At 45.7% G+C, this 20,145-nt stretch overlaps 1 protein-coding gene across 5 annotated transcripts in view; it reads right to left on the bottom strand.

The window, feature by feature from the left end:
• Positions 1-20,145, bottom strand: part of SFXN5 (sideroflexin 5) — a 317,212-nt gene that overhangs the window by 119,779 nt on the left and 177,288 nt on the right. For all 5 annotated transcript variants that reach the window (XM_077280329.1, XM_077280330.1, XM_077280333.1 and 2 more), the window contains one exon: positions 16,326-16,411. In XM_077280329.1, coding sequence (XP_077136444.1) covers positions 16,326-16,411 — 86 coding nt within the window. The remainder of the gene's footprint in view (positions 1-16,325; positions 16,412-20,145) is intronic.

Below are 20,145 nucleotides of genomic sequence, written 5' to 3'. Positions count from 1 at the left end.
TACAGGAGGAGGAGGTGAGCTGTGACATCACCTATTGTGAATGGTGGATGCTGTGTTATCTACAGTATATAGAGGTGTTATCAGTCGTTGTACAGGAGGAGGAGGTGAGCTGTGACATCATCTATTGTGAATGGTGGATCCTGTGTTATCTACTGTATATAGAGGTGGTGTTATCAGTCATTGTACAGGAGGAGGAGGTGAGCTGTGACATCACCTATTGTGAATGGTGGATCTTGTGTTATCTACTGTATATAGAGCTGTTATCAGTCATTGTACAGGAGGAGGAGGAGGAGGAGGAGGAGGTGAGCTGTGACATCACCTATTGTGAATGGTGGATCCTGTGTTATCTACTGTATATAGAGCTGTTATCAGTCATTGTACAGGAGGAGGAGGAGGAGGAGGAGGAGGAGGTGAGCTGTGACATCACCTATTGTGAATGGTGGATCCTGTGTTATCTACTGTATATAGAGGTGTTATCTGTCATTGTACAGGAGGAGGAGGTGAGCTGTGACATCACCTATTGGGAATGATGGATCTTGTGTTATCTACTGTATATAGAGGTGTTATCAGTCATTATACAGGAGGAGGTGGTGAGCTGTGACATCACCTATTGTGAATGGTGGATCTTGTGTTATCTACTGTATATAGAGCTGTTATCAGTCATTGTACAGGAGGAGGAGGAGGAGGAGGAGGAGGAGGAGGTGAGCTGTGACATCACCTATTGTGAATGGTGGATCCTGTGTTATCTACTGTATATAGAGGTGTTATCAGTCATTGTACAGGAGGAGGTGAGCTGTGACATCACCTATTGGGAATGATGGATCTTGTGTTATCTACTGTATATAGAGGTGTTATCAGTCATTATACAGGAGGAGGTGGTGAGCTGTGACATCACCTATTGTGAATGGTGGATCCTGTGTTATCTACTGTATATAGAGGTGTTATCAGTCATTGTACAGGAGGAGGTGAGCTGTGACATCACCTATTGTGAATGGTGGATCCTGTGTTATCTACTGTATATAGAGGTGTTATCAGTCATTATACAGGAGGAGGTGGTGAGCTGTGACATCACCTATTGTGAATGGTGGATCCTGTGTTATCAGTCATTTTTAATCCTGTCTCTGCTGATTATGATAATACAAAAACCCGGCACTCAACTTAATGGTGAGAAGAAGTAACAGATTTATTATGTCCCAAATCCAACAAACGTTTCGGTCTCACACCGCAGCGTCCACCGCTGTAAGGTGTAATGACCCGACCTTACAGCGGTGGACGCCGCGATGTCAGCCTGAATATAGGTCTGAAACTTTCCCTCCATTGGGCATCCTACACTATTTTGACTTACTTCTTTGACAGGTCATATAGTCACTCTTTTCCATCATTATCCCAAATTACGTTACTGATGAAGGTCCCGGTGTGAGACCGAAACGTTTGTTGGATTTGGGACATAATAAATCTGTTACTTCTTCTCACCATTAAGTTGAGTGCCGGGTTTTTGTATTATTATTGATTACGGTTTGGGAACCTACCCGTGCACCAGAACAGGTTGTGCACACGTTAATCTAACCAATCTGCTGATTATGAGACTTCTGTGAAGATCAGGATGTATAAGTGTAAATTAGCTCCAGTGACCAAAATAAATATTCCAAGACCACTATTTTTTTTTTTAAATACTAATCGTGATATGAAAATAAACAATTCATGTGTTAATACATGTAACAGAAACCGCTGAGTTAGATAACAGGTAAGGTTCTGACAGTAGCCTCCCTTTAGCGTCCCAGTAGCTTTTTACTGCAGGATCTGCTGGTGTGCGCCGGACACGCTGCCATTGATCCGCGAGGGGCTGCAGCCTAGCACATCATTTACACTTTCTCTACTCTTGCACTATTGTGTTGCTTCTAGCAGCAGGACTTCTCGTCTTCCCCATTATTATTTACTACAATTATTTTTGGTCATTTTCTACTTTTCACAACATCAAAACCCCTTTCTTTTCCTCTCTGGCAATAGATATCTGATCACAAAAAATAATAATAATGTTGTTAAAATAAAAATAAAACGTGGAACAGGGATATAAAATGGTGAAACTTTGCACAGCGCTTAGAATTTTTTAAATAAATATATAAAATATCATAATATTGGTATGAAATAGTAAAAGTATTACAATAATAAAAAAAGTACAAAAAAATTTAAAAATGCATATATGCAAAAAAAATAAAAATAAAAATAAATAAAAATCAATTCCCCTCCTTCCAGAAAAAAAAAATTGTACAAACTCTGTCACTTTTTTGTTCCCTTTTCAAATTTCGGCACCAAATAAAGAAAAAATAAAGCTCTTTTAAATACACTTAAAAGTATCAAGTATCAATATGAACGACGATGTAAAAACCAAATATCAAGGTCGAAAAAATAAAAAATTCATTTTTATGTAGTTTATTTTTTTACTTTGCACAAATATGTAGGATGCAGCATTAAATTCATGTATTTTTTGAGTCTACTATTTTTATATACTGACGTACCAGGTACGATCAAAAAATATATCTATTAAAAAAAAAAAAAACAGTACGATAGGTTGCTGGTCTGAAATGTTCAGAAACCAACAAATCCATAAAAAGGTCAGCGAAAAAAAAATAGATTACAATATATAAAAAATTGACTAAGCTCTTAAAAAAAAATTAATAAAAAAAAAATATCCTGATTTTATCAACAATAAAATAAAATGATAGGACTAAAGTAATAAATTAAAGTAAAACTACAAAAAAATGACATACAGGGGGTGTAAAATAACGTGATGATTCAATTAGAAGAAAAAGTAAATAAAACAATTTAAAAAATGTATATATATATTTTATATAAAATAACAATTTTATAATAATGAATTTAACAATAAATGTGATAAGGTAATAATTTATACTAAAGTATATAAAAATTATATTTATAATATTAATATAAATATTAGTATATTTGTATTTACATTATATTTTATTAGATTTTTTATTTTTGAACCATATTACAAATAATTTATATAATTATATTTACATTATATATATATATTAATTATATAATATATAAATATATATATTAATTTATAGAAATTAATAATTAAAAATACGTACTGCGAGGAAGGATCGCGAGTGACATGTAATTCTTCAGGACATTAGTATTCATGATCAGTGCAGATTTCTCACCAGTTCGGAGGTCTCATTACATCTGGACGCTTTTAAGGTTAATTTACAAAAAGCAAGAATGTAAGAATCTTTCCGGCTACACGGCAGGAAGCGGCGACGATAGGACAACGCCGCTGATAGGACATTGTCGGGGAGTCCACAAGACCGCAGCCTGGGTACTGGCTGACCCATTGTCGCGGGTGCAAACAAAAATGGGAAAAACAATTCTGCACAAATTATTTTTTTCCCCAGAAAACGACCTGTTTATTCTGTCCAGAGTTTATTCCCAGAAAGCCCATTATTTTAATGGACTGCATATATAATATTCCTGCATTACATATTTATAACTATTATTCTTTTGTATATACGGTAGTTGTATATTACATTTTTTCTGCAATGTTTTTCTTCGTTTTTGAAGCTATTTTTTTAATGTTCTGTAGTTTTCATTAGCGCATTTCACATTAGGAAGGACGTAGCGCAAGTTAGTTTAACGATTATTTGTATGGTAATGTAATTTTTGTGATTACATGCATGATTTTTTTTATTATTTGGTTTTTTTTTTGCTTTGACTTTTTTATTCATTTATAATTTACTTTATTTTTTTTCCGTGAATTTCACACTGTTAGAGTACACGGACTGGCCGGCTGCTCTCCCGACCCAAGGATGAAAGCTGCATAGAAATAAATGAAGCTGCCACTATTGGGTCAGGAGAGCTTCTGGCCAGTCCAAGCACTATGTTCTCATCTGGCCTAGATTTATACAGCCGCTCTTATAAGGCATTTTTATCCCTGTCATGACGGTTGTCACTGATGGGGCTGTGCGTGGTTTAGTTTGACCCAGAAGCTGCCTTGATTCCAGTGATTCCGTGATCCGTCACGTGACCGCTTGGACCAATAGACGCAGCACCTCTATCTTCAGCGCTAGTTCAGCTTCCATCTTCAGAAGTCTCTGACAACCCAGCCCCAACATTCATTGCTCTTATATTGCAAATGGGCATTTGGGTTGTACATAGCTGCATTAAGGCTACATAACCAGGTACATATAGTTGCCATAGGAGTCTATTGGTTCCGGTAGCTCTTTATGCCACCAATTTTCTACTGAGTCATCAAAGATGGTTCTCAGATAATTTTGGAATCCAATAGAAAATCATCATCACATTTTCCATAGGAAAGTACAGAGGAATTGCATCGACTCCATTAGGGTGCCATACAAAGGCGACCCATGAAGCGCCCGTGGCTCTCTACCATGGATCTGCAGTAACCCGGCTCTGCCTTGTGCGTGTCATCTAATATAGTCAACATTTACGTATGCACATTGACTGACAAATCTGGCAATCAACAAGACAAAAAGCAATTCAAAATTGATATGAGATTCATTCGTGACACCGATCACTTAAGTCTTCGAGTTGCATAAAGACATCTGAAAAGTGTAAAAAAAAATTCTAAATTTATGGCCAAAATGACTAGAAATCCTAAAACCCTAAAACCCTCCAGATCTAGATGGTTTCACCATAACATAGATATTTACCATGATAATAATGGTAAAGTGAACGCAGCAATAAATGTATCCGTAGTTATCACTAGAAAAAGCAGTGCCCCCGAAAGGACAAGTGATTCCATCTTTTTAATGACCATGTGCGTCGCAGGGAATGTCCGACATGGCTGCAATATAAGATATGGGATAACTTATGACAACAGTGATCATCTCCGACGGATCGCTTAGTAATGTTCCCGTACACTGTCCCCAGTGTTCAGCTCGGCCTCCTCTCCACCCCGGCTCTGTCATTCAGCTGTAATTAATGCCCTGTTGGTCTTTCTACAATCACCTAAGCCCAACAAAACAGGCGAGAAAAGAGAGAACCAATTTAAAATTAACAGTGGATAACGTGAGACATCCCGCCGAGTGGTAACGAAGAAGTCCGGTCCACATTACAATGGATGGAACATCCTAATTAAGCAAAGATATGACTTCATTGAGAAAGAGGGAAGGGGGTGATCCTCCACCTCCCCCCAATTAAACAAAGAAGGTGCCATTTCTTAATTGGACATCTGATTTAGAGATCTGACAGTTCAGCATAAAATGATTTATAATTAGAAATGGTCAGTGGAATTCCATCTACAAGACGGAGAGGACGAGACACTCAACGAGAAGATGAGGCCATGTTCTCCCAGCTGTCAGTAATGCGGAATATTAGGTGAACACTTGTATTATCTGCACCTTATACTTTCAACATATTTATTTCTAAAATTGACAGTCATGGGGATAAACCATAACCTATTTGCGGCCCAGTTCATGACTCTGTCTGGAGCTTCTATCTAAATCTCCAAAAAACGGGACTCAGACGTACCCCGACGTAGCCATGGACTTTGATGAGGTGGACATGAAAAGTGGACACCGCCAGATGGGAGGTCAAAAGAAGGTCTTTTTAGGCAAACACAATAGAAAAGTCTACTGCGCTATTGTGTCTGCCAGAAGGAAGGTTAAAAAAAAAAAAAGTCCAAGGTTTCCTATTTTGGATGCTTTATTGAAGTCAATAGTTCTGTTGGGGGCATTTTTCAGGCAATCAGAGGCAACAGGGACACAGAAGTGGTGTGAACCAACTGCATCGCCAACACCTTCTCGAAATCTGAAACCTCCACCTTTTTACGGAACATAGACAGCCATCCAGTAGGTGCAGTCCAATGTACGAATGTAGCTGTAATAAGAATTATCCAGCCAGTACTACATGACCACATGGAACTTTCAACTGATGCCCATGTAATGAAGGTGACATGGGACTGGAGTGTTACATTCAAACACAACTCAAAGCTATGAATCGTTCATAGACCAGAGTACTGCTTCAATAAGGAGTTCAGTCATAAGAAGAACCTGTGGGACTTTTATCAACGATGATTGGCTAGCGGATCACAGAATTACAACATATTTACCATTCTTTCTCAGACTACTCTCACACCATCAACTATCTTCATGTATAGACTTAGAATTGATTGGTAGAGAGCATGAGTGATCAGCCCCTCACTGGCCATGTCCTTGCAACCAGGGGAGTACAACACAAGTGGTGGCCAGTGGTTGGGGCCCAAGTGGTGGAACCCACAGTAATCCAATTATCATTCATGCAGTGGATTGGTGATCATTTAAGTAGACGGGAACAACGTTATACTCTCTTCCCTACTGACACCACTTTTCCCATCTCCTGATGCATTCACTTAATTCTTTCATGGTTATAGTCTTTAATCCGTAAATCTTCTTCAGTACCTTCCGATACCGCGCTTTATTCCTTTTAAATGCTAATTCAGTTTATTTCTGAATGAATATTCTCATCTTCAATCCTACCTTTATTCCCTCTTGGTCATGTGGTTTATTCCCTCATGGTTCTGCTCTTCTACACCCCCTCCTTCACTCCCTTCCTGGCTATGCTCTTTCTTTGTTCTCTTCTGGGTCTTGTCTACTTTGTTGTTCCATTCTAGTTATGCTTTTCTTCAATTACCCCGATCACACTCTTCTGAATTTTTTTCTGTGTATTTTCCTCTTCACTCCCACAAAATTAGGCCTACTTCATCCACTTCCTGCTCGTGATGCTGTTTATTCTCTGTTGGTTCTTCTGATAGTCATATCCTCCTGGTTATACTACCCTTTCCCTGCTGGTCAGGACCTTATTCCCAGCCATTTGCTTACTGTTTTGGTAATCTTCTTCCTTCCTACCTGGCTAAGCTTATTTTATTCATTCCCTGGTCAGGCTCTGCTTTTCTCTCTCCCTAGTTATGTTTTGCTTTGCTCCTTGGTAAGGCTTTTCGTTGCTACCTCCTCAGGCAGGTTCTTCTTCGCTCCCTCCCCAGGCAGGCTCTTCTTCGCTCCCTCCCCGGGCAGGCTCTTCTTTGCTCCCTCCCCGGGCAGGCTCTTCTTCGCTCCCTCCCCGGGCAGGCTCTTCTTCGCTCCCTCCCTGGGCAGGCTCTTCTTCGCTCCCTCCCTGGGCAGGCTCTTCTTCGCTCCCTCCCTGGGCAGGCTCTTCTTCGCTCCCTCCCTGGGCAGGCTCTTATTTGCTCCCTCCCCGGTCAAGTTCTTCTTCGCTTCCTCACCGGTCAGGCTCTTCGCTCCCTCCCCGGTCAAGCTCTTCTTCGCTGCCTCCACAGTAGGCTCTTCTTTGCTCCCTCTCTGGTCAGGCTCATATAACAGATCAGGAACAACGTCATCTTCAGTTACCTTCGCCTAAGCTAGAACCAGAAATGTTCAGTGCAGGTCTCCTAACCTTAAAATGGTCACTTGACTGGAAGAAGAATAAAACCTCATGAATGTCCAACATCTCTGGGACCTTTGTGGATTAGGGGGGTAAAGTTTGTCCTTGTGGAGAGCTTGACGAAGGCTCAGGGAGAGTTGCAGGCCATGCAATGCTTCATGGGAAAAGAGGTATGAAAATTATCCCTCTTCCAAGAGGAAGAATGCTTAATGTCTAGGGCCACCTATTGGGGACAGCTAATAAGTCAATGTCTGACCCTTTAAAGAGCCTTGAGACGTGACTTAGGATATTCCAATCAGAAAACACTTCAATCGGCGAGCAGCTGTGTCAGGCCTCTTGCTCCTCATCGGAGAAAGGCTGAATGCTGGTTGTTTGGGTGAGTACTCTGATGAAGGTCTCTTGAAAGGGCAAATTATTTCTGCTTTAAAGATCATCATAACTCCATGCTAGAAATGAATGGGGCTTGTTCATGCAGAAGAAGTTTTCTCTCTTCAAAATGAAAGAAGAAAAAACGAAGAACGTGACGACGATGAAAGGAGTGGAGGTTCTGGTATATGTGTGCTCAGCATGCACGGCACGTGGGATCCAGCCAGTGACTTCACCGGTTGTGTCTGACAGTTGTGACACGTCTGTCTCAGGTACACAATGACCAGGCGGCAGAGCACTCCGTAACCCTGCGTGTGCCTCACATCTGCTAAGCAGACGTCATCACACCTGCCGTTACCCCTCAGCACCTTGCTCATTACAGCTTTGTGCTCTGCATAATGTGGCAGGGCCCCCCGGGGGTAACACAAGAGGTGATTTTACCTCTATGAGGAAGAAGATCGTAGTATAAGAGCAGAGACGCCCCGGGGAGCAGCTCCTGGAGCCGATCCTGACTCCACCACAAGATGGAAAACAAATAGCTGAAAAAAATAGGACAGTATGGGAAATCGATTGGAGTTCAACGCCACTCATAACAACCAATCAGGTTTCAGTACCGTGTCTGGTGCAGGCTTGTATCAGCTTAGCTTCGGCCTGCTCGGGTCAGGTACCAGATTACTATGGGCCCTCTTGTGCCATGTACCAGCTTGACTTGGGCCCTTATGTGTCAGGTACCAGAATAGCATCAGCCCTCTTGGGTCATGTACCAGTTTGGCTTGGACCTGCTCAAGTCATGTACCAGATTGCATCGGCCCGTTCGGGTCGTGTGTTAGTTTCGCTTGGTCCAGCTCCGGTCAGGTACCAGTTTGTCATTAGCACTCATGGGTCATGTGCCAGCTTGGCATGGGCCTCTTGGGTAAGGTACCAGATTTGTATGGGTCTGCTTGGGTCTGGTACTTGGCATCAGCCCTCTCAGGTCAGGTACTAGCTTGCCATCAGCCCTCTCGGGTCAAGTACCAGCTTGGCATCAGCCCTCTCGGGTCAGTGGGCCTTGGCATATCAAAGCTAACCAATCTGTGCAATATTATGTTGAGCTTCAGGAGAACAGAAATTAAATATAGAGGAATAACAGAAGCTAAATCAAGCTTTCTCCCCGAGGACGTGCAGCAGAATTTTAAAAGTAGCTCTGGAGCGGATTAGAGAAATTATGTAAAAATTGGCACAAAAACAAACAAAATTTTTTTTTTTTATTGTAATGAATAGTAATAGATATTTAATGACGGACTGAGGAGTCCGCAGTACAGATTCTTCATACTGTAGTGTCCGGTACTATGGGCCTCTCCAACCCTATATGCCCTGGAGAGCTTGTAGTCAGAAACTAGCCCTCTGCATCACTAGGCAATACAACGGTGACCTCTACAGGATTATAGAGGTGCTGAATGCGCGGCTCACACACTCGAATGTGAAGAACATCCTGTTCCAAACCTATGGTGATGGTCAAACCATTCTAAATAATACACTGCTCAAAAAAATAAAGGGAACACTAAAATCCCACACCCTAGATATCACTGAATGAAATATTCCAATTATAAATCTTTACTCATTACATAGTGGAATGTGTTGAGAACAATAAAACCTAAAAATGATCAACGTAAATCACAACTAATATCCCACAGAGGTCTGGAGTTGGAATGATGCTCAAAAGCAAAGTGAAAAATGAAGTTACAGGCTGATCCAACTTCAGTGGAAATGCCTCAAGACAAGGAAATGATGCTCAGTATTGTGTGTGGCCTCCACGCGCCTGTATGACCTCCCTACAATACCTGGGCATGCTGCTGATGAGGCGGCAGATGATCTCCTGAGGGATCTCCTCCCAGACCTGGACTAAAGCATCTGCCAACTCCTGGACAGTCTGTGGTGCAACGTGACGTTGGTGGATGGTGCGAGACATAATGTCCCAGATGTACTCAATCTGCTTCAGGTCTGGGGAACGGGCGGGCCAGTCCATAGCTTCAATGCCTTCATCTTGCAGGAACTGCTGACACACTCCAGCCATATGAGGTCTGGCATTGTCCTGCATTAGGAGGAACCCAGGGCCAACCGCACCAGCATATGGTCTCACAAGGGGTCTGAGGATCTCATCTTGGTACCTAATGGCAGTCAGGCTACCTCTGGCGAGCACATGGAGGGCTGTGCGGCCCTCCAAAGAAATGCCACCTCACACCATTACTGACCCACTGCCAAACCGGTCATGCTGAAGGATGTTGCAGGCAGCAGATCGCTCTCCACGGCGTCTCTAGACTCTCATGTCTGTCACATGTGCTCAGTGTGAACCTGCTTTCATCTATGAAGAGCACAGGGCGCCAGTGGTGAATTTGCCAATCCTGATGTTCTGTGGCAAATGCCAAGTGTCCTGCACGGTGTTACGGTGTGAGCACAACCCCCATCTGTGGACGTCGGGCACTCAGACCATCCTCATGGAGTCGGTTTCTAACCGTCTGTGCAGACACATGCACATTTGTGGCCTGCTGGAGGTCATTTTGCAGGGCTCTGGCAGTGCTCCTCCTGTTCCTCTTTGCACAAAGGCTGAGGTAGCGGTCCTGCTGCTGGGTTGTTGCTCTCCTACGGCCCCCTCCACGTCTCCTGGTGTACTGGCCTGTCTCCTGGTAGCACCTTCAGCCTCTGGACACTACGCTGACAGACACAGCAAACCTTCTTGCCACAGCTCACATTGATGTGCCATCCTGGATGAGCTGCACTACCTGAGCCACTTGTGTGGGTTGCAGAGTCCGTCTCATGCTACCACGAGTGTGAAAGCACAACCAACATTCAAAAGTGACCAAAACATCAGCCAGAAAGCATTGGTAGTGAGATGTGGTCTGTGGTCCCCACCTGCAGAACCACTCCTTTATTAAAGGTGTCTGGATAATTGCCAATAATTTCCATCTGTTGTCTATTCCATTTGCACAACAGCATGTGAGATTGATTGTCAAACAGTGTTGCTTCCTAAGTGGACAGTTTGATTTCACGGAAGTTTGATTTACTTGGAGATATATTTTGTTGTTTAAGTGTTCCCTATATTTTTTTGAGCAGTGTATTTAGTGCTTTCCACCTGTTCCACACCAAAATCATCCCAATTTATATGGACCTCACATTATCCGCTATATTTTGGAAACTCTCTCCAAGCAAACCGTATAAATTGGGGTAAGTTTACATGCATGTATTGTAAAGTAAAGGAAATGAAGTTCTAGGAAGTATTGTGCTGGCAGCATGCTCAAACAAAAGAACGACGCACTAATGCTAAGAGCCTGACAAGATAAACTGTGGCGGTTTTTGGTAAATAAGAGTGCTCTATGAGGCCATGCTGTTAGTTTTTGTCAAATGAAGGCACATTAACTTGCACCCTTGTGCCTGCTTTAGCAATTATTTGATCAAATGTTGGGTGAGGTCTGGAACATGGAAGAAACAAGGAGGAGTAAGGCGGCAATGTCACAAGGAGGAGTCAGGCAGCAGTGTCACAAGGAGGAGTCAGGCGGCAGTGTCACAAGGAGGAGTCAGGCGGCAGGGTCACAAGGAGGGGTCAGGTGGCAGGGTCACAAGGAGGAATTAGGCGGCAGGGTAATGATGAATAGTCAGGCGGCGAGGTCACAAGGAGGAGTCAGGCGGCAGGGTCACAAGGAGGAGTCAGGCGGCAGTGTCACAAGGAGGAGTCAGGCGGCAGGGTCACAAGGAGGAGTCAGGCGGCAGGGTCACAAGGAGGGGTCAGGTGGCAGGGTCACAAGGAGGAATTAGGCGGCAGGGTAATGATGAGGAGTCAGGCGGCGAGGTCACAAGGAGGAGTCAGGCGGCAGGGTCACAAGGAGGAGTCAGGCGGCAGGGTCACAAGGAGGAGTCAGGCGGCAGGGTCACAAGGAGGAGTCAGGCGGCAGGGTCACAAGGAGGAATTAGGCGGCAGGGTAATGATGAGGAGTCAGGCGGCGAGGTCACAAGGAGGAGTCAGGCGGCAGGGTCACAAGGAGGAGTCAGGCGGCGAGGTCACAAGGAGGAGTCAGGCGGCAGGGTCACAAGGAGGAGTCAGGCGGCAGGGTCACAAGGAGGAGTCAGGCGGCAGGGTCACAAGGAGAGGTCAGGTGGCAGGGTCACAAGGAGGAATTAGGCGGCAGGGTAATGATGAGGAGTCAGGCGGCGAGGTCACAAGGAGGAGTCAGGCGGCAGGGTCACAAGGAGGAGTCAGGCGGCAGGGTCACAAGGAGGAGTCAGGCGGCAGGGTCACAAGGAGGGGTCAGGTGGCAGGGTCACAAGGAGGAATTAGGCGGCAGGGTAATGATGAATAGTCAGGCGGCGAGGTCACAAGGAGGAGTCAGGCGGCAGGGTCACAAGGAGGAGTCAGGCGGCAGTGTCACAAGGAGGAGTCAGGCGGCAGGGTCACAAGGAGGAGTCAGGCGGCAGGGTCACAAGGAGGGGTCAGGTGGCAGGGTCACAAGGAGGAATTAGGCGGCAGGGTAATGATGAGGAGTCAGGCGGCGAGGTCACAAGGAGGAGTCAGGCGGCAGGGTCACAAGGAGGAGTCAGGCGGCAGGGTCACAAGGAGGAGTCAGGCGGCAGGGTCACAAGGAGGAGTCAGGCGGCAGGGTCACAAGGAGGAATTAGGCGGCAGGGTAATGATGAGGAGTCAGGCGGCGAGGTCACAAGGAGGAGTCAGGCGGCAGGGTCACAAGGAGGAGTCAGGCGGCGAGGTCACAAGGAGGAGTCAGGCGGCAGGGTCACAAGGAGGAGTCAGGCGGCAGGGTCACAAGGAGGAGTCAGGCGGCAGGGTCACAAGGAGAGGTCAGGTGGCAGGGTCACAAGGAGGAATTAGGCGGCAGGGTAATGATGAGGAGTCAGGCGGCGAGGTCACAAGGAGGAGTCAGGCGGCAGAGTCACAAGGAGGAGTCAGGCGGCAGAGTCACAAGGAGGAGTCAGGCGGCAGAGTCACAAGGAGGAGTCAGGCGGCAGAGTCACAAGGAGGAGTCAGGCGGCAGAGTCACAAGGAGGGGTCAGGTGGCAGGGTCACAAGGAGGAATTAGGCGGCAGGGTAATGATGAGGAGTCAGGCGGCAAGGTCACAAGGAGGAGTCAGGCGGCAGGGTCACAAGGAGGAGTCAGGCAGCAGGGTCACAAGGAGGAGTTAGGCGGCAGGGTCACGAGGAGGAGTCAGGCGGCAGGGTAATGAGGAGGAGTCAGGCAAAAGTGTCACGAGGAAGAGTCAGGCATTAGTGTCATGAGGAGGAGTCAGGCATTAGTGCCACGAGGAAGAGTCAGGCATTAGTGCCACGAGGAAGAGTCAGGCATTAGTGCCACGAGGAGGAGTCAGGCATTAGTGCCACGAGGAGGAGTCAGGCATTAGTGCCACGAGGAGGAGTCAGGCATTAGTGCCACGAGGAAGAGTCAGGCATTAGTGCCATGAGGAAGAGTCAGGCATTAGTGTTACGAGGAAGAGTCAGGCATTAGTGCCACGAGGAGGAGTCAGGCATTAGTGCCAATGGGAGGAGTCAGGCATTAGTGCCACGAGGAGCAGTCAGGCATTAGTGCCACGAGGAGCAGTCAGGCAGTAGTGCCACGAGGAGGAGTCAGGCATTAGTGCCATGAGGAAGAGTCAGGCATTAGTGTTACGAGGAAGAGTCAGGCATTAGTGCCACGAGGAGGAGTCAGGCATTAGTGCCAATGGGAGGAGTCAGGCATTAGTGCCACGAGGAGCAGTCAGGCATTAGTGCCACGAGGAGCAGTCAGGCAGTAGTGCCACGAGGAGGAGTCAGGCAGTAGTGCCACGAGGAGGAGTCAGGCAGTAGTGCCACGAGGAGGAGTCAGGCAGTAGTGCCACGAGGAGGAGTATGTGCTCCTGGTTTTATTAACATTATTGATGTGCAGTGTGACTCTTGATATTGTGTAAGAAGAACACAATGTACGAGTCTTACAGTTCTTCGGTAAAGCTGCATATACCGGCTTAGTAACGATATGTCCCATGTCTGTGGAATAAAGGAGGTTTTCAGACCCTTATTTCTCATGTGATGGGTTTCATGACTTCTGGCTGGTTAGGGAAGGTATTATGTCCTATATAGACCAGCTAGCTAGCTTTCCTCCTATGACTAACACTATGGAGGGGATACATTGAATCCTAATTAATGAATTTTTTTGGCCACCTTCTGGACACATCCTCTGCCTTTCCTAGGGGTAGATGCCTTTTGCTCACCTTCATGGCTCATGGACATGTATTGATCATTAGCAGCTATCTGAGAGATCTCACAAGCATGTTGCCCCATTAGGAGGGCTCACCTGAGGTGTCATCAGACAGGTCTACACACAACCTAAGATAAGCCACAGGTAGCTGCCGTCATAAAACCAGGGCAGATCATGTTGTGCTCCAAGATCACAAGCAGATAACCTGCCTCTAACATGGAAACAAGCTGGCAATAAATCCAGATGGCAGATATGGGGCTTTGAAGCCATTGTAGGTAATGTATTCCGGCTATGTGACCTCCTGTCCTGCAGGCGGACAGCCCCTCACATCAAAGAGGTCTCCATTCTGCTAGCAGTGTGACATCTGCCCCAACTGGTCTGTACTGGAAGGATGCTTGATGCTATGCAACCAAGGAGGCAGAGGATTGCCCACCTTGTCCCTATCAATGATTTTTACCCTTTGCAAACCAAGGTCCTGATTTTATTTCCTTTTTTTTGGCACATTTTATCAGCCATAACTTTGTTAACTTTTGTAAGTTTTAACCTTGCTATTTTTCTGTCACTACCACGTTATGGGGGGACATTGAGGTATCATTCTTGGTTACATATTTTTTGCTTTATGTTCCATTCTTTATTTGTACATTTTACAATGTTCATTGTGTTGGGTAAATGGAGAAATATTTTAATATTTTGGCAGCTATGGACATGGTGACAAACTATGGTTATCTTTTTTTTAGCACTGTGGCGGGATCATCTGTCATTCTAAAGATTATGGTGCCTCTTGACTCTCCTTCAACAGATGTTATCAGGGAAGAGAAGGATCGGTTACATCTGCTTTCCAATGGCCGATCCTTTTGATGTCCGGGTTATGAGCCGCTGCTATAGGAGTTTGACGGACACTGAGGAGCCTGAGGGACGTCAAGGAGCCTGTGGGTCACAAGGAGCCTGAGGAACGTCAAGGAGCCTGTGGGTCACTGAGGAGCCTGAGGAGCGTCAAGTAGACTGTGGATCACTGAGGAGCCTGAGCAACGTCAAGGGGCCTGCGGGTCATCGAGGAGCCTGAGGAACGTCAAAGGTTCACCACGGAGCTTGCAGGATGGTGAGAAGCCTGCAGAATGCAGAGGAGTCTACAAGAGCTCAAGTAGCCTGTGGAATGGCGAGGAGCCAGCGGAACACAGAGAAGGCAGAACGACGAGGAACTGGTGTGTCATTGAGAAATTTGAGACTTCGAGCAGCCTGTGGAACGGCGAGAAGCCTGCCGAACGACAGGGAGCCTGCAGGACGCCGAGGAGTCTGGCAGTGGCTCTCTCATAGAGAACATCCGCTGAGTGTTTTTGTGCAAAGGGGAGTCAGCTGACAGCTATCCAATGTCTATGGGGGGCCTAACATTGCAGCTATAGGGGCTTTTATTAAATTCCTGGCTGTCGAGAGAGACTATCGGCATCTCACTACTGAGCAGAGAATATTTACACCAGCAGCCAATTAGGCTCTTTTCACTCTACATTTCAGTCAAGGGTTACAAAAATTACATTTAGAAAAATATTTAAAACATGTAGATTATTTTTGGGAGGTCTAAAATAGTTAATGTACAGAAGGTGGAAACCATTAAATATCTTGTGATCCATCCAATCAAAGCTATAAGACCAAGGACATTTGCAAAAAAAACAAAAGCAAAGGTCACTTGCTGGCGCAAAATTGTGTATAATCAACCATTGTGGCCATTTTCATGATGGGCCGTCAACGTCCATCATAGTCATCGGCCATCATCATCATCGTGATCGGTCATCATCATTGGACACATCATCGGCCATTATAATCATCAGCCATCGTCATCATTATTGGTCATCATCATCCTCATCATTGTGATCGAATAAAAAGTTCCCACCTGACAGATGAGGGTTTTGGCAGGCAGCAGTCTCCCGCCACATCATGAATCATAGTTTGCATTTAATTTTAAAATGAAAAGATTAAAATTGGCCATTTTGGATGATTTACTGATCCAGCTTAGATATAGTGCCCCAAAATCTACATTTTCGCAATCCTTCGGGCCCTAGCGCTTGTACAACAGAATATAGGCAACAAAAGACAAAGAGCCCTCCCATCTCCCACATCTGAAGAAGCCGGCGGCGGTCTACTCTCCTTCTTCAGCTCCCCTGAAGTGGACATGACTGAAAATCTACTCAAGTCATGAATGTGGGATGGCCACCAGGATCTCCTGCCTCACGTGGTTGGAAGGATATTGGGGTCAGGCAGCAGCTGAAAGCCGCCTCATTTCAATCATTGCATGGCATTCTCCTGTGAGCAGAGATGGACTATGGCGATGGTTTAGGGGGCGGACGGAGCACTTACTTTTCAAGTCCAGACATTATAATGGGAGGTAGAACAAGGATAGGCATGGGGAGCACCACTCTGGTGAGAGCTGTCTCTAGCAGCGCCTGGAAAGAGACAGGAAGGAGGATTAGACCACGTTGACACGGCACAAACATGCTCAGCATTATTTCACGTCACATGTGATCATCAGACATACGAGTCCCCTGGAGAACAAACCACCTGGGGGCTGCAAACCACCAGGTGCATACATGCAGAATGTTCCCCTGGAATCACAGTAGACTGAATAAGGGCTCCACAAACCCATACGTGGCAGGTCCATCCAGCGTGGATTCTGTGGTCTGCGCCATGCCACTGTCTGATGTAGAAGGGGCCGGATTAATTGTGGACTTTTATATTCAATGGAAAAGTGCGAGAATCTGAATGATTGTGGATTATCTTCAAATAGTAATCTGCCCTGAGCCTGTGGAGGCCGCCTGTGACGATGTCCAGTCTCATGTGACCATTGTAGCCAGAGGCTGAAGCAGCCACATGGCATGAGACATCCACATGGCATGAGACATCCACAGGGAAATCAGGACCAAAATCAGATTTCCCTCAGAAGATCGGTCATCAGAATTCACTATACAAACTGCACATAGCATTACATAAATCTAACAGACCTGATGGGGCTAGTGTACTTACCGTGAAAATTCAGGTCAGACTGACTGCATAATCCTGATCATAATCCTGAAGAGTGACAGTGCTCATGAGTCTATGAGTATTCAATCTTCACCCACCCAGACAGCTGTAAAATCTCCGCCCACTCAGCCTGACCGCTATTAAATCTCTGCTCACTTAGCCTGACAGCTATTCAATCTCCGCCCACTCAGCCTGACAGCTATTCAATCTCCGCCCACTCAGCCTGACAGCTATTCAATCTCTGCCCACTCAGCCTGACAGCTGCTCAATCTCCGCCCACTCAGCCTGACAGCTATTCAATCTCCGTTCACTCGGCCTGACAGCTATTAAATCTCCGCTCACTCAGCCTGACAGCTATTCAATCTCCGCCCACTCAGCCTGACAGCTATTCAATCTCCGCCCACTCAGCCTGACAGCTGCTCAATCTCCGCCCACTCAGCCTGACAGCTATTCAATCTCCGCCCACTCAGCCTGACAGCTATTAAATCTCCGCCCACTCAGCCTGACAGCTATTCAATCTCCGCCCACTCAGCCTGACAGCTATTCAATCTCCGCCCACTCAGCCTGACAGCTATTCAATCTCCGCCCACTCAGCCTGACAGCTATTAAATCTCCGCCCACTCAGCCTGACAGCTATTCAATCTCCGCCCACTCAGCCTGACAGCTGCTCAATCTCCGCCCACTCAGCCTGACAGCTATTCAATCTCCGCCCACTCAGCCTGACAGGTATTCAATCTCCGCCCACTCAGCCTGACAGCTGCTCAATCTCCGCCCACTCAGCCTGACAGCTGCTCAATCTCCGCCCACTCAGCCTGACAGCTATTCAATCTCCGTTCACTCGGCCTGACAGCTATTAAATCTCCGCTCACTCGGCCTGACAGCTATTCAATCTCCGCCCACTCAGCCTGACAGCTATTCAATCTCCGCCCACTCAGCCTGACAGCTGCTCAATCTCCGCCCACTCAGCCTGACAGCTGCTCAATCTCTGCCCACTCAGCCTGACAGCTATTAAATCTCCGCCCACTCAGCCTGACAGCTATTCAATCTCCGCCCACTCAGCCTGACAGCTGCTCAATCTCCGCCCACTTAGCCTGACAGCTGCTCAATCTCCGCCCACTCAGCCTGACAGCTATTCAATCTCCGTTCACTCGGCCTGACAGCTATTAAATCTCCGCTCACTCAGCCTGACAGCTATTCAATCTCCGCCCACTCAGCCTGACAGCTATTCAATCTCCGCCCACTCAGCCTGACAGCTGCTCAATCTCCGCCCACTCAGCCTGACAGCTGCTCAATCTCTGCCCACTCAGCCTGACAGCTATTAAATCTCCGCCCACTCAGCCTGACAGCTATTCAATCTCCGCCCACTCAGCCTGACAGCTATTCAATCTCCGCCCACTCAGCCTGACAGCTATTAAATCTCCGCCCACTCAGCCTGACAGCTATTCAATCTCCGCCCACTCAGCCTGACAGCTATTCAATCTCCGCCCACTCAGCCTGACAGCTGCTCAATCTCCGCCCACTCAGCCTGACAGCTATTCAATCTCCGCCCACTCAGCCTGACAGCTATTCAATCTCCGCCCACTCAGCCTGACAGCTGCTCAATCTCCGCCCACTCAGCCTGACAGCTATTCAATCTCCGTCCACTCAGCCTGACAGCTATTCAATCTCCGCCCTCTTAACCGCTATGTAATCACCGCCTGCTCTCTTTAAATATGTATACAATGTGTATTGTGAAATCTGATGACACATCTGCTTTAGAAACATCTCCATCGTTCTGGACGCTTTTGAATCATAATTTGCCCTCTTTGCTCGATCTTCTGTTTCTGGTGAAATTCTACATCAAATCTTAATTCCTGGAAAGTATTGGATTTTCTGACTTATTTATCTGATACAAAAAAATGCCCACCAAAGATAAAGGCACGATCCAGGGCATAGAGAAAACAAAAAATCTCTTCAAACGTTAAGTTTATTGAATATGCATAAAAGTCTAAAATTACAAGCAAAAGAGGTCTCATAAAAAGGGACACCAATAAGCCTGCTCAAAACACACACAAAAGGTGACACAGTATGTCAAATAAGGGGGGCAAAAAAGTACCACCTATACAGTCCTAAACTCTGTATACACAGATAATACGAAGCATGGTATATAGGTAGCTTATGTACATCAATAGTAAGAACATATATTATAATATCATAATGGTAGCATTCACACATAGGATTAGCATTCTGCTTTTATAACAGCCCCCTGAAGAAGCAGGGCGAAACGCGTGTTAGGGTGGACTTACAGCAGTGGTTAAAAACAACAAAGTAGGCTCAAATTATCCGCTGAAAAATGGCAAGGTGCTTACCCCGCTTAGATTTTTCAGATTTCAGAAAAGGCTTTTTTAAAATCTCTTAAATAGGACCTGTCCCTTGCCATAAATAACTTTTTTTTACCTGGTGTAAATGCCGCTGTTCTCCTGCTTAATCTGGTTGTTTTTCTTATTTTCCTGCACCTCTCCATTCCTAAGATATGGCCCCCTTTTTCTTGTCCATATACCATGTATTTTTTTTAACCAACTATGTGTGGCCTTAGTGAAAATGTCACAATGAGGAGTTCCAGACCACACCCACTTGGTTAACAAGACTGTATTTGTATACAGAGAAGAGGAGGCCATATCTCAGGAACGGAGAGGTGCAGGAACAAAAGAAAATCATCGCCGGATTCAGGAGAACAGCGGCATTTACAACTGATAAAAAAAATTACATATTTAGAGAAAATAACAGGTTGAAAAACAGGAGTGAGCAGATTTGTGGATTTCTATTGCAAATTTGGAAAAAAAAACCCTCAATATAAGAAAAGATGAAGAAATTTTTTATTTATTTATTTTTTTAAAACAACTTATAATTAGAAAAAAAGTGGGTGAGTACAGAATCGATCCTCCAGAGCGTATATGTGATGAGTTAACGGCGGATATAAAGCTGCATACGAGGAAGAGTAACTGCGGTGCCCCCTATAAGAGGCAGCGCTCGGCTTTGGCTCCCGTACAGTGCAGACGTATCTGAGGGGGAGTTTATTGGCCGCGGTGAGTCACTGAGTGTGCGGGAGAATCCTCCTCGGCCATATGTTTTTCTATATGAAGTTTAGTGTAAATATTCGCTCGTTAGATCTGCGCTTTTG

Source organism: Ranitomeya variabilis, chromosome 1 (genome assembly GCF_051348905.1).
Source record: "Ranitomeya variabilis isolate aRanVar5 chromosome 1, aRanVar5.hap1, whole genome shotgun sequence".
NCBI lineage: Eukaryota > Metazoa > Chordata > Amphibia > Anura > Dendrobatidae > Ranitomeya > Ranitomeya variabilis.
This window is presented reverse-complemented; position numbering and strand designations above follow the sequence as displayed.